We start from the raw sequence: 15,176 nt of genomic DNA on the forward strand, positions 1-15,176 counted from the left end.
AGGTTTGTGAATGTATTTATAGAATACAATGATGGTAAAAGCTTTAAAAAAACTTAATAAACATTTCTTGCCAAGTTTTTCCCGTCGTTGTTCTTATTTTTATTGTGTACAATTGCCACAGTTGTTTGGAAAAAAAAATCCAATGATAATTACTGATAAATTAAGCGGTTCAGTTTCATAATCCGTGACACGGAATTATTTGTCAATAATTTATATGCGCGGAGGGAGTTTTTGCGTTGATCTACATGGTTTGTAGAATTTCTTTTTGTTCGTTTTCCTGTTATATTTCCCTTCAATACAAAACATCAGCAACTGTAGTGCGCTTAATTAACAGGTAGTTGTAATTCTATCTATTTACATACACAAGCTCTCTCATTCGCAAATCACTCGATATAAATTAAGTTAAAATAATAATTATCATTTAAAACTCTATGATACACTTATCGAAATTTACAGTATACATACGATAGAAAAATTCTGACGCAGTTGCGAAATATGAACCTTGCTTCGATCCTGCACAAGAATTTCTCTTTCTCTTCTCCTTCTGTAGACGATAACATTTTTTCATTTACTTTCTTCTACCCTCTTGCGCGTGTAATCGTAATCAATTGGTAGTTACATCGTATACTATTCGTCGTCCAACACGTGGCGGTAAAGTTAAATTGGTTCTCCCGCCCCGCCTACTTGCTAAACGCACTATATAACTGGTAATCTTTCGAGTCTTTGGTCTTCACTCACGGAATACTGTTTGAGAACTCGTTGTGCTTCCTTCTCCTTGATCGTCTGTAAAATAACAGATAGAAAATACTTTGATTATTTGAGAGATCAAAGTAAAACTTACAATTAGCCAGTTGCAGTACTGCAGCAGTTATTCACTAGACACCCTCTATCATACGCCTCGAATACCTTACACACCGAATATCAGTGATATACTTTGAAAATGTACACGATTTATTAAATTTTTTTTTATAGTTTCATACTTTTCAAGCTATGTATAATATATTATCCATCTGCCTAAAAATATGCTGAATTTCGCGCATGTCGCACCGATGCAACTGGCAACGAGTTTTCGACGACTTTACCTGTTTTTCGCCCTCACAAATGACGAAAACAATCGATAGTATCGTTTGGTAGGTCATAGATCTGAAGAATGAAAGAACGGAACTTTCGATAGCCTGAATATGAAGAAATACTCATCAGCAAGTTTTCGGAAGTTCGAACGCGCGCACTTTTAGTCTGGGTACGATTTGGTGTTCACCGATATAGACTTCCCAAGTGATTATCTTGTAGATGTTCCGGCCTGGAAGAGATAATCCCGCAGGATACGGTAACTTCGATTGGTCCAAGTCCTAGTAAGCGACTGAATGCCGGTAGAGAGACGTTGTCGATGAAAGAGGTTTGACGAGGAGACGCGGAGGCAGAGGGAAAAAGGGCACGGCTATCAAACGACTCTTGCGGCACGGTGTCTGCAGGACGGATCTCTGCTCTACTCCTAAGAAAACACCTGGCCCCGTGCAGCCATTAGCCGTCGGTGTAGGCTTCGCGGAGCTTGCAGGCACCGCATCTTTCAAGAGCGAAGAATACCGGGGTCTTAACATCTTTCGCAAGCGCGCGTCCAGCCTGCAGCGCGTAAACGGGTCGAGCTCGTTATCGAAATCCTCTGGTTATCCCCGACGAAAGAGATTAAGCTCACGCGGGCATTGTTCCTACGCATATAAATAATCGTGCGCGTGTTCGTGCGGTCCGTTCTTAGAACAAACAAAAACCATCGAGTACGTGTGTGCGTGAGTGCGGATGACGAAGAAAGAAGAAGAAAAGGATTTAAGAAAAAAAAAAAAACAAATAATCAACTAAAAAACGCAGAACCTCGACCGAACTTAGAGGAACGCTTACGGGCTCTGAGGAGGGCAGGTGTCCTACCGGAAAGAGCGAATTAGAGAAAAAGGAGTTGAAGAACGCGGCCGCTGAGACTTAGCCGCGGCACGGCCGAAATACGAACAGGAAGTTGAAGAGCCGTGGTCGTCTTTTGGAATACACGTAATTCACGCTACGGTCAAAACTTTTTCAGCTCTGTGTGAGGCGCGATTTCGTCGAGAAAACCCAGAAGCGGCAGCAACCCACGCCGCATCACGAATATGGGGATCCCTTAGCGTGCGCCCGTATAACGCATTCTCGTCTCTTCTCCTACGGTTGGACGCATGCATGCGTAGCCACGCACACACGTGCCTGTTACGCCGGCACAAACGCGTACTTATTTCCGTCCGTCCGCTGGTCGTCAAGATTTCTCTGCAAGCATATTTAATCCCTGGATCTGCGCGGGTGATTTATGTCTTTCTCGTCGTTCGGTTACACCTACACACATCGTACAAGTATACCTACACGCCGCTGTATCCCGGTCTCTCTGGACCGTTGCACGTTTGTTGCGGTATCCGTTTTGCGCGTTTACGACTTTAAAAATGTCCTCGCGATATCAAGTTATGAACTTTTCTTACCCATACTTTTTTCTTTTGCTATCCTTTTTTAATTCTTTGCGAACGTACGTGGGGTACCAAGTCGGAGACTGCAAGGTCTTGTGCCTTGTCAACCCCCTGGCAAAGCTCTAGTTCCGAAAACATTAGAGAATAAAAACAATCTTCTTCAGGTTTATTGTACAGGACAACTCTTCTCGGACAGCCAGTATCTACAGTCATACATATTCGTCATGGTCTATTCTCGTCAACGACGGCTCGAAATTTTACTTCGATTTTACAACTGCGATAAATATTTGAGAACGTGGAATAACACTACTATTACAATCTATCGTCGGTCGTTAAAATGAACCCTAAACATCGGAGGATCCAGTAAGTTAAGATCTCGAGGTGAAGAATAAAAAAATAGAGTAAAGAAATACCGTTTCCGGTTGTGTGTTTTCTTTTTCGTTTGCTAAAAGTTCAGAATAGCAGGATAGTATTGTCTGGCAAAAGGTCTGTTACCTTTGATTTTTGGATACATTGTTTTAGAGTCTGAAAAATCTCAAGTTTTACGAGATCGAAACACCTCCGAAGGTATAGCGATCTTGAAAAAATGGCAGGTACGAACGGGTTTTTCGCAACATCCTAACGGTGAGTCCTAGGATGAAAATAGTTATCATCAGTCTTGTTACAGGACATACAACTCCATTTTGCACCCTGCTAGTAGACTAAGAGTTAGCGGCAAAGAGCGACCAGATAAGTATCTTTGATGAATCACCTTATTATCTGACTAGCAGAGCTAGCAGGAAGATTAGCACCAAAGCCGTCGATGTTTGGCCGATGGACGTTGCGACGCCGGCGCCGCGACTGTGGGCGTCGGTCCTGAGGATCTCGTTGGATCGTGTATCACCCAAAATCTTCTTCGTGTCGTGATAATCGTGGTGAATTTTTCCGAAGCATAGCCAGTTCATATTCCGATGGATACCTGTACAGTCGTAGTCTTCAGCCCCGTCGCAGACACACGTAATTAGCTTTGCGGCCTTGTCCTGGCGCCTCAGGATGTTGATCGAATTACGACACCTGCGAAATTGAGTAAGCACTTTATTCACGGGATCTTTGATCGCTAGTAAAAGCAAAACAAATTGCAAATCCAGCTTCATCCCGAGTGATATTCGCCGTGAAAATACACAGTCGAAATGAGAATGCGATTTTCGTCGCTTGAAGCTTGCAAGAGATAATGTGAAACACTTATCGCCGTCGCTTGAAGACAGACAAAATTCTGAGGGTCACCTTTTAGTGCATTTCTTCCCGCGAAACATGCTTCCGCAGAAGCCATTGTAGTACTCCAGAGCCTTTGCACAGAGAGTATCGGCATTGCATATCGAGGTAGCGATCCTGCAGGACACCCTTGTGTTGTTCATCTCTATCATCACGGACGGCCTGCATACCTCGACCCTCTGCTTAGACTGTTCGCAGAGACGATCGTCCCGGGCACAGTTGCACTGAAAGTAGGAATCGGAGGTAGGACTTAAGATTCGATGATTGAATCGACAGTCACCGGCTGTACCATCCGATGTAATCTCTGGTATCTAGAACCAAGATTCGAACTTACAGTCATCAATTCTTTGCCCTCATCGGTACTGGTCAGGGCGATCAGGGCGTGAAGACATGTCTCGGGGCAGCCACCGCCGGCGCCTCCCAAGACGGAGGAACATCTGGTCACGTAATGCTGGAGGGCCATCCCGCACCCGGCTCTGTAGGCGCACCGAAGCCTCGCATCCTCGCAGCGCATCACAGCGGAGGTACTTGTGGTACAGACGGCCAACAGGATCAGAGAAACCAGGGCTGTACGCAGCCTTCCCGCCCCGCAAAACATAGCCTGTAAGATAACGAAAAGGATCTGTGAATTTTTGGGGTACGTTCACATATTCACATGTTCGGACAAATTACCATCCACATGTCACAAGTCCAAGAACATTTAATGGTTATACCAAGGTGTAAATTAGTTATTCAGCGGTATCTACAGAGCGTACGATATGACACAATAATAGTGTTGGTAACCACCGAGTGCAGTATACGATAGGATTCACTATCAACAATTAAAAGTGATGAATAAATTTACGTACGTATTCGGATGAAGGAATGTTTGAAAAGTTTTGAAAAACCGGTAATTTCAGTGGTATTTAATCTCACCTTGAGTCTCGTGCGGTATAACTTAATAATTATACGTCAGTGAGAATACAACTTTCCCTTCAATCTGTTTTAGCCGAAGGCGTAAACGAGCCCAAGTCGTATCGGTATAAGGTACTGCCAATTAATCTTTAGCGATAATTGAGCTCTTTCGTCTTTGAGAAGCTTGCGACGATTGTGCCGTAAAAAATGAACCGCAAAAGAGACTGATGAATCTCAGCGACGACACACACGCGTGTCTGTGTACACATCGCAGTGATTGGCCTACGTTGAAGAATTTTGCGTAGTCACGTGTTTCGCGGCACGAACCCGCACCGACTCACGTAATAACGCCATTGCACGACGACTCGCATATTTTTTACTGATCACGTGAACACCGTTTCTCACATGATACGACTACCAAGCGAGGCAACAATTTAATTTTCACTAATTTATGCACGTGACGATCGACGTTTGGACGCTTGTAACTCAAGTCGGATACGGATGAACCGACTGTCTGACACATCGATTACGGACAAGCAAATACAGAACTCTAATTGGTTTTATCATGCAAGTAATTATTTCCAATCGTATGTACAACTGAGAGTAATTGGAATAATTTCTCTGGATTCATAGTTCGACGCTGTTGCTTCTTTTCTTTGGAACTCTCTACCGTGTGCTTAGATCCGGCTTGTCATGGAAATTACAGTGAGATACTTTCCTTGTCGGTGAATCATGAGCATTATTGACCTGACGTAAGTTACTTTTTGAACCTTTTATTTGATATAATCCCTACCCGATTTGCGTCCCAATCGATCACCGCGGCGGAATACTTGGCAGTGTATAATTGTAACCTCGTGTAACCAACACACACCCAACCACTTATCGCTTCTTCGACAGAACTGGCATCAAACGGCCGAGTTTTGTTGATTTCAACATCATCCCGCGTTATCAATCCTCTAGGTCAATGGGCAAAGCGTCTTGAGTTTCAAGTTCGCAGTTGAGTGTGCGTCTCATCCTCGTACTTAACTCGCCATGCAGCCACACGTCAGAAATATCCGAGATTTACGGCCACATACGATGACCTGTAACTTGAGTCTAAGTAGTCGTCAATGTAAAAATTTCGAACGGTCTCAGGTATTCTTATTTTTATTTCTTCATAGAGGTGACTGACTCTACCGACGCGTGCGTGTCTCTTCCACGATAAAGTGCACCGGCCACGTGATTTCGTTTCCTCTCGGTCACTTCATTACGGACGTTGTAGCTATACGGAAGAATTAATCTGGTCGTTATGCCCTCCACCCTAATGTAATCTCCGGTATTCAAAGAGTGGAGTTTACGGTTCGCATCAACGTGGATCCGGGTTCGCTACGTAGTGTCACCCTTTGTGCCGCCGTTGGGAACACGCGTATGAATTTGTATTTGTACAGCACGTTGAAGGAGTCTTATCGAGTCTGGGACTGAGGCTCCGGCTCCTTGGCACAGCTTCCGATAGGCGAGAAGCTCCGGCAGCCCGGACTGTCGGTAGTCGTAGTCTCAGAAAGCACCGGCACTTGGAAGTTAAACGCTAAAAATACGTCATCCACGAATAGAAGGGAGTCTCGTGAGCTGTCGGAGTCAGGCAGAGAGAGAGTTAGAGGAAGTCTTTGTTGTCAGGGGGTTTGAATAATGTCGAAAATTCAAATAACCCTCGTACGTCTTTGGGTCGGTTCATTTTTCAGTTACGGACGTATGGACGACACAGTGCGCGTTTCCACGGAAACGTTACGAGGGTCAGGGGTTGTAATTATCTCATATTCTTCGGCTGAATTCAATTGAATACTTTAGGAATACGTTGACGCCGGAGATATTATAAATAGTTAGGATGACACTATATAAGACGCTTCACGCAATGTTCACAAGGATTAACGAGTACGACCACAACCCTAATCTATTAAACGTTGCCTGAATTCAATGGGAACAAAATGTATCGGAATTGGTGACCAAATGATTTGTAAGACCTGTCAACTTGATTATCTTCATAACTATATTGTTGAATAACTGGTTTGACTCACGAATATTTTTTATACCCACAGCCCAATTACGACGGCTCACTAGTCCTCTGAAGTCCAATAATTAATCAGTCAGACGTTGAATTTCGCAACTATAAAGGTAATTGAAACAAAATTGGTCTTTCCTATCGTTATAAAAATGAGAGAACAACAACCAGAAATTCATCAAGTTCACCATATGTGTTAATAATATCTGTAGTAAATCCGCGAATGTTGCTTTTTCATACTTCTTGACGGGCTATGTGACCGAGCAGCAGTGTAAGCTTGAAAATATGCACTAGCAATAATTGAACTGCAGCTCAGGAAATTCCTAAAAGCGTGCCTCAAGTCGCTCAGTCAAAGCGGCTAAATTGCTCATTAGTGTCTCCTTCGTGGGAGTTGGCTTATGGCATAAATATTTGCGATCAATTTACTGCTTTTTTCTGGTTGACGTAGCTGTATACTCAAGCCCGGCGCAACCACTCAGGCTAAAATAAATCAAGATTAAGTTTATTGGGTCGAACGTTCCTGACGACAAAGCAATAAGAGCCCTGCAGGTTACCCGTAGCAAATTTTTTCTCCTTTTATATTCCCCCGAGTTTTCACCGCCATACTCGTTTAATTTATACTTGACTGGAACGAGTCTAATTAAAAAAAATAAATAAAACGTTACCACGCCGCAGAATTGAGCCCATTTTTTCCGACATAGGGTAAACGTAATAGATAAAAAAGGAAAATAAAAACAAAGCGAACAGACAATGTGATTATCCATTGCTCCAGACTACGAACTCGCTCCGATGTCTGAGCTCCAACCGCGACGACTTTTATTTCGTTTGGCCACGTGTCCGATGGACCACATAAGGGGCTGAAGCTGCCTCTCTTGTTTAGTGCCAGCACCAGACGCGGTCGAATAAAACCGGACCATTTTTTGGTCATCTTGAGGGCTTTCAGTTCCTCCAGTGAAGTCTCAACCGAACAGTCCGTCGAGACTTCGCCCGGGAGCCTCTGGTTGTGAGTTACTTAATATTTTCACTTGGTTGAGATCTTTGGATCCAAGCCTTGTCTCTTAACCCCTTGTAGCCCAAAATCATAAATTTTAAAATAAATAGCATTTAAGGACTTGTCATTAATACCTTCCGTATGGATTTTGTAGGATCTTATTCAATTTGTTACAGAAATGTCACAAGGGGCTACAAGGTGTTAATATCGAGTTACATTTTATCGGCACCGTTTCCGATGAGTATCAGAAGCGCTATGACCTGCTGAAAAACGAGTATAGAAAAGAAGTAGAAAAAAATAAATTAAAAATAAAAAAATGATCATCTCGTCATATTTTCGGATCCGACGAAAATCTCGTTGATCCGTATAAACGCGGTCCTTGCTATTTGGAACCTCCAAGCTGGCTTCTCCGATGTCATGCACGAAAAGTTAGAGAGACTGGTAGGTAATTACCGTCGCAGAAGAGGAGAAGATTGATTACTCGGAGCGCGTGCAGAGGTTTCGAAAGCTTAATGGCAACAACAAGTGTTGGCGGTTCGTTATAGCGAAGAGAGAGCCGAGTTGGAGATCACTGGGAGTTTCGAGCCGACCATCTGTCCCTCGTTGCCACGTCTGTGCCGTTCCGGTGGGTCGATCCGAGGGTCCGAGGCTGAGGGTCCAGCAGGCCCAACCACGGACCCCCGAGAAGTTTCTCAACGTCACTCGTTCCGTAATGCTCGAGCTTCACGGACGACTTCGACGAACAATGAACGGCCCTGCGGGGTCTAAATTGCTATACCCGGTAGCCTATGGAGGGGTCATCACAGGGTCTTGCCAATCGGCGTAAACCTTCATCGCAGTCACGCTGCTGTAGGCGGTTATACATATAGCTCGTCTGAGAAACGTTGAGAGGGTTGTTTACTCTGACAATATGATCCATATAACTTGCACACACACACACACACACACACACACACACACACACACACACACACACACACACACACACACACACACACACACACACACACACACACACACACACACGACGGGGCTCGTTCTGTTTGACCAATTTGCACAGTGGTTGTTCAAATATTGCTTCATTCGGTTAACGTCGTCGCAAGCGGTCTTATATACCGCCGCAACTCGTCGTCGCTTCGAGTATGTCGAGTGTTTTACAATATTTGAGGTAGTCGTTAGCGCCATGTAAATATTAGCTCTGGGGCGAGTTAAGCGAGTGGATGGAAAAGGAAGGAAGAAAGGAAGGAAGGAAGGGCTGAAGGGAGGGAGAGTACCGGTGGCTTGGTGGATGGCGGGTATATTATGGATGGCGCGGAGGGGGGGGAGGGGGGGGAGGAGGAATTAGCTACTCGACTAACTACTCGAGCGGTGATGAATCTCATTGGGACGCAAACAAATCGTTCCGTTCGTCTGTTTGTCTTGCCGACCCCTCAAACGCCACCGACTACCGTCGAGGCTGCGGTCTGCACGCGTGACGTCGTCTCCTGGCACGCGGCCAGCCCGTGCAGGGCGTCTTCTTCACGTTCACGTCTCTGCGGTGCACCTGACAAATTTTTGTCGACATTTTTACCCCGGTCTATATATCCCGCGTCCTCCCTCTAGCTCGCGCGTTTTTTACATCACTGTTTGTTTGAAAGCTTCAACGGCTCCAAGTCACATCTCTCACGACCGCCTAATAAATATCATTTCCTTCCTGCCTCTCACCCAGACTTTTCGATTCCCCGATTCCCGTGTATTACGCAGTGAAACGGAGCAGTCATAAGCAATTGGGTAATCTTGATGGTGAATTTCTGTCTCAGAGTTTGGAATTGTTAAGTATTACGATTAATTCCCTCTGCCCCAGAGATTGATCGGACGCATGAACAAGACCAACGTTGTCTCACCGGTTCTTCAAAGTCCCGCTCATCATCACCGACGCCCTCGAGACGTAGAGGAAAGTATTAATCATCGGATCTCCCAAAGCCTCTTTCCAAGATGTCTCTCTGTTAAGGTTCTATCTTTTTTAGAGCTGCACAAAGAGCCGACTGTAGAGGATACTCAAGGTCGTCTAGAGTCCCGCTCTCGAGTAAGTGAATCACCGAAAAATATTTTCAGCTCGCCTGAATTCGTACGTGAACAAGGAATAATAGACACGAAGTTGTGAAACATCAAGAACTATCAGAGGGTAGCTGGAAAGTCAGGGCAAGATGGAAAAAATTTAAAGATAAAAAATGATCTACGTTAATTTCGTTGCACAGAATTTTTAGGTATGTTTATTTTGTACTTCCTTCTATTTATAACTTTTTACAAGGATTTTATTCCCGGTCAGGCCTGGGGTTTAGTCTGTGTCGCAGCATCCTGCCGGCTGCAAAGCGGGACATATAATTCCGAAGAGGAATCAAGGGGAGTTCGCCAACATGGCGACTAAAGCGAGGAAGCCTCGGGTTTTATTATTAAAAACAGATGGCGTCGTGTCTGAAAGTCAGCGTGAAGGATTATCAGCACCTGTACCTTAACCTGCGGAGCAGCCAGAACCATACGGAGGAAGTGGTCCCCAGAAAAGGAAAAGGAAAAAGGTATTAGATGGAAAATATATAGCTGCAAACGTTGAACTGGAAAATTTTTCAACGCATGAAAGAAGCCATGATTAATCAAGACGTCGGAAGTCGTGAGAGATGGGAATTACACGGTGGTACGCTGTCGTTTCCGGGGGCGTCTGAGAACGTGTAGTTACATCGAACATCACGCGGCGGATGCAACGATTGCGGATGGTACGTTACGAAGGCTTGCATTTCTCCGCATCGACTGCCGTTCCGATACCGATTCCTCTGCTTAAACTGTCATTTCCGTACATAATGTAACATCTCACCACGTCGATTTCACCGTCAGGATACAGTTGTTTACGGAGAAGGAAAAAACATCCAAGACAATATGCCCTGATGGTTGACAACGAATTCCAATGATCAATAAACCGCGAATTCGTCTGAGCGTTCATTTCCATGGTACACTTTTTCGAATTCTGGTTCTGGTCAGGCAACTTTTTCACGTTTCGAGAAGGGGATCCAGTTTGTCGTCTGGTTTGGCACTTTATTGAGGCGGGTAATGGATCCGACGACGTTCGGCTCGAGGCGCGAATTATCGCTGCAGCTCGCGGTCTGCCGACCACCCCCGGAGGTCATGTTTCAGCACGGAGTAGCAGCAACCAGTTGCTCCAGTGGTCGAAGCACCTAAACGTAAACAGAGTGGACCGCGTGGGCGGAGATTGAATCTAGATGGAAACGACCGAACTCGACAACCATCTCCGCATGAGCCGGGTTGATTTCCTTCCTTTTTCACGACGTCAAATCGGATTCGCGCCCACGCCTCCGCTCCAGGATCTCGCCTTCGGGATGGAAGTCGCTGTAGGAGGGGGGTTTATTATTGCGTTCTCGAACGAAGTACCCTGCAGGCGTTAGGATCGTCGAGATACTTTATCGCCGGAGTTATTATACGCCCGCAGATAAACAAACGCAACAACAAGAGATCGGCTCTTCGTCTCTTCGCCTCTTCGTCTAGCCGAGGCAAAATGTAACTCTCTAGGTCTTATCTACATCCGCGTTGCAGGCGTTCCACCACCTCCGCAGAGGCTCAGGTGAAGGGAAATCGAGCCGAGAACGAAGTGGCGCTGTACCGTGGCACCGCGAAGGGTTTATCTGTACGGGAATATCGCGGGCAATCCTTAACGCCGTGACGGTTATACAGCTGGCCGGAGGCGGCGGGCTGGCAGGTACCTCGTACCTCCTCTATACCTACACACTTCGTACCCAACACATACCAGGGTAGGTATGCGCGAAGAGATGTGAAGGAGACAAACAAACGCAAGGTAAACGGCTGCACTTAGCGGGGTTGTATGCATAACGCGTGTGCCCAGGAAGCCACGAGTCACCCGGCATAAGTTATGTCTCAAGTACCCGAGCTGCGACGAGGAGGCTGTCACGAGTCAGATAGTCACGAGTCGCGGGAGTCACGAGAGTCACGGAACCGAACGGCTCTCTTACTCGCGGTGCAGGCTGCCCTCTTTCTCCCTCTCCCTCTCTCTCTCTCTCTCTCTCTCTCGAAGAGTGAGTACGGACGTTAGCGGAGATGTGGATCAAGTTCATTAGCACGAGAACACATAAATTTATCTCGATTCTCGCCCGTCGCTCGGCTAACGAGCGTTGCTCGTTGCAGACACTGCAACCTCTCTCCGGGAACTGGGCACACTCTCGACCTTATACCTTGCGCCCCGTATGAGACTGCCTGTCCTCATCCTCCTTGTCGGTCCCGCTACCATTTACGACAGATTTATCTGAAATACTCCAACTTCACGCCGCGACGTATCGTATATGTGTACGGGATGGACCGCGCGGTTCGTTCGACACATATTCGAGAAAGTCGGGGGCTCCCCGCGCTCGGGTTTAACGATCAGGGACCGTTCGGTCCGTCACTCCAAACCCGCCCACGATGCTAGGAACGCGGTACGAAGCTCTAGGTAATCCGGTTCAGGCTTGAACCACTCGCCATTTAACTACCTCGAGGTGCCACGCGGCTGGTCACATACTCGAGTTGGACAAGAGCTGACTTCTTTACGTTTCGACGCTAACGCCCCTCGGACCGTAATATAACGTAAACGATGGATCCAAGCTCTGAACCGCAGCTCCGGTTTCGCGTAATGGACCTATAATATCTACCGCTGCTAATACTGCTACTCCCCGGAATCGCAGTTCGTACCCTGTCGTAAACGGAACTTAATATCTCCCATTTCCAAGAGTGAATCATGTAACAGTAAAATGAACATATCTCTCGAATCTACGTTGATGAAACTACTTTCAAAATACAAATATTCAGCTCTGAACTAAAGTAGAGGTATGGGAAAAAGTTACGAGTCAATTGAATTATTGTTAACCCTAAATCAAGGTGAACATCCTCAACACGGTTCCAATTTTGTTTTGGGTTTGCTATCATTTCCAAAATTCATCTGTTATTGAGTCCTGTTTAATACCAAACAGAATTACATCATGAATGATCTGTTTATGATTGCGTCTTCAATGAATGTTCGAAAACTGAAAATTTGACTCGTGAAATTTACTTGTACTTGTGTTATCTGTAGCATGGTACACTGTTAAAGAAAATATACGTTATGGGGTCATTTCTTTGGGGAATCATTGAACAGAACTAACAGGCGTCGGTAAAATTATTTAAAACAAAAACAAGAACGCAAAAAAAAAAAAATTTACAGCAGTGCAACAAAGGATGTTTTTCAAGATGACGTTTTACCGGTGATTTGAGATTCGAGACCTTGGCATCTACGTGCAGTGATTCTAAATTAACATTTGAAATCGTAGTTCCCGACCGATGCAGCGCTTGTCGAATTTCAATTACCGATTGACTTCACCGTCGCAGAAAGCTGTCCACGAATGATCGGTTCGTGCCAAGGAAGGAACTCTAATTGAGTTAATATGTTTGCAGCCTGATTCGTTGATATATTCGATACGTGATTGCAACACGAATCAGTTCGTATTTTGGTCACTGAAGCGGCCATTGCGGCTATAGACAACTTATGCAAATCAGTCAGTCGTGGTTGTCGATCGGATGATATTTGGTTGTACCGATCGATCGAGCCTCGATGACAGTGACAAATCGATACAATTAAATCGATGCATCCTTTGTGATTCTCTTAATTGTTGAGTCGCACAGTGAGTATTATCATAGCCGTTAAACAACTTCTCAACTTTTTGTCAGACTCGTTTTCGCCCTCCACGTGCTTTTTTTTTTCAAGCTTCCTCCCACCGCTCATTCATTATGCCCGTTACACGTTCGCTTTATTAACTTGTTGAATAAACTATACGCTCAAGCATCGTAACTAATCTCACAGTTAATTAAGTAATGCGTGGGTTGACCCGAAGACAGCTAACGTCGAAATGCGCGTACCCGAATACGTGCTTCTTTAGTGTTTGGTAAATATGCATAATTAAACACGCTCGGAACGTCGATTGTTTGTACAACTATCTCTTAGATATAGATGCCATTATGGGAGTCACTATTCTTGCTCCTTATTTACTCGAGGTAAAGCCTAATTTATCAAATATGTACTTATTGCTCCGCTTATATGTACGGCAAGTGTTTAACCAACTCTATTATCGGCTCTCTAACTGAAATTGATACCGACGATGGACGTAAACTCCATTCATAAACCATGAACCGAGAAACGATCAACGATTTTAAAAAGACCTTGAAGTATAGTTTTACAAGTTATTTCATAACAAGTGGAGCTTTCCCTTACCTTGGATTATATACTTCTAGTGTTCGCTATCACATTGTTTTTCTCGGACACTGTCACAAATGTTAAACCATCACCGAGTTACCGATTATCAAGCTTTTGTCATAAGCGTCGTTTAAGAAAACGGAGATCTCCGCGGTATCGTAGAAAAAACGTTCTCTTTGAATACGAAAACACCGGTAGAATTACGCTTCCCCGAAACACCGACGTTGAATAATTCGAAAATATTCAAACGCTCAACGGTTGTGCGAGGCGAGGCTTCGCGCGGGAAAATTTAAATCGCACGAGAATCTATCAAAGAGCCGTTCGCCCGTCTCTGCAGCTGCGCGGTATTCGCATCGTGGTGAGCGGAGAAAAATCTTGCGTGCGTACTCCACCGCGGACTCTGTCGGACTAGATTGAGTTGTGAGTTGATGTCGGGTCTCGAGTCGAGGCCTCCTCGTACTCCTCGTACTCCTCGTCCCCCGCCATTCCGCCTGCAGGAGTCCATGGGCCCCAACCTGTGGCCCTTGCCTGATTGAGATACCAGCGCTTGGGCCCCAGCCCACCCGCCTCTCCGCCTCTCCGCCTTTGGACGAAGCTCCCTCTCCTCTTATCCCCTCATTTCCCTCCTCTTTTCGAAGGAACGGGGTCCCGGGGTTCTCAATTATGCTTCCCCCAGCCCCATTTTTTACTTCTTATTTTTCAACTTCAGTTTTTTCGTTTTTTCGTTTTTTATTTATTTCCATTCCTACTTTTACGAGCCACGAACCTACGTACAAGGTGCCAGAATTTTTTTTGTTGGTATTTATATCTACCTGCATCGTGCTCACGTCAGCGATGAATCTGTGAATAACCGCGTGTCATGTACGATATGTGTTACTACATACGTGTGTCGTACGTACGTTACCCGTAAATTCGTCTCTACCGACTCTCCTTAAGGTCAGCGTATACCTACTGTAATGCGGGCTTCGTGAAAGTTATTTTCAAACGTTATCTGAATCTCGTGCAATACCCGAGTCCGTTGACACTGCAGTGGCGCGAAGATCTGTAGTGAACGAAATACCTACGAAGCGAACGATTAACATATCTGTCCGATTGTCGATGGTTACGTAAGCACACTCATTTTCGCTTCGGTACATCGGAAAAAAGAGTAGCGCAAAATTTCGTAATGATGTGTAACATAGGTTCAATTTATTTCAACGCATTGTCAAGCTTCTGATCCCCGACGTAACGAGTCAATTCTCTTATCCACATTAAAGTCCGGAATAA

At 45.2% G+C, this 15,176-nt stretch overlaps 1 protein-coding gene across 3 annotated transcripts; it reads right to left on the bottom strand.

Moving 5' to 3' along the window:
- Nucleotides 1-453: 453 nt before the first annotated feature.
- LOC107220796 (growth arrest-specific protein 1) lies at nucleotides 454-14,320 on the bottom strand. Of its 3 annotated transcripts, none has more exons than XM_015659532.2 (5): nucleotides 13,929-14,320; nucleotides 4,063-4,329; nucleotides 3,741-3,952; nucleotides 3,229-3,530; nucleotides 454-783 (listed from the first exon to the last, which is right to left on the bottom strand). In XM_015659532.2, the coding sequence occupies exons 2-4, from the start codon at nucleotides 4,324-4,326 to the stop codon at nucleotides 3,233-3,235; spliced, it is 774 nt and encodes a 257-aa protein (XP_015515018.1). In that variant the 5' UTR covers nucleotides 4,327-4,329; nucleotides 13,929-14,320; the 3' UTR covers nucleotides 454-783; nucleotides 3,229-3,232. The 3 variants fall into 3 exon arrangements, with proteins under 3 accessions (XP_015515018.1, XP_046592109.1, XP_015515019.1); XM_046736153.1 differs by lacking the exon at nucleotides 13,929-14,320 and adding an exon at nucleotides 5,416-5,564; XM_015659533.2 differs by lacking the exon at nucleotides 13,929-14,320 and adding an exon at nucleotides 4,644-4,867.
- Nucleotides 14,321-15,176: the final 856 nt, after the last annotated feature.

This window comes from Neodiprion lecontei, chromosome 1, assembly GCF_021901455.1.
Source record: "Neodiprion lecontei isolate iyNeoLeco1 chromosome 1, iyNeoLeco1.1, whole genome shotgun sequence".
Taxonomy (NCBI): domain Eukaryota; kingdom Metazoa; phylum Arthropoda; class Insecta; order Hymenoptera; family Diprionidae; genus Neodiprion; species Neodiprion lecontei.

Coding starts and splice junctions, on each gene's coding strand:
- LOC107220796 (XM_015659532.2), bottom strand. CDS start 4,326: ATGTTTTGCGGGGCGGGAAGGCTGCGTACAGCCCTGGTTTCTCTGATC. Junction 3,953..4,062: donor AGGGCAAAGAATTGATGACT/GTAAGTTCGAAT, acceptor TCCTACTTTCAG/TGCAACTGTGCCCGGGACGA. Junction 3,531..3,740: donor GGGAAGAAATGCACTAAAAG/GTGACCCTCAGA, acceptor TCAATTTCGCAG/GTGTCGTAATTCGATCAACA.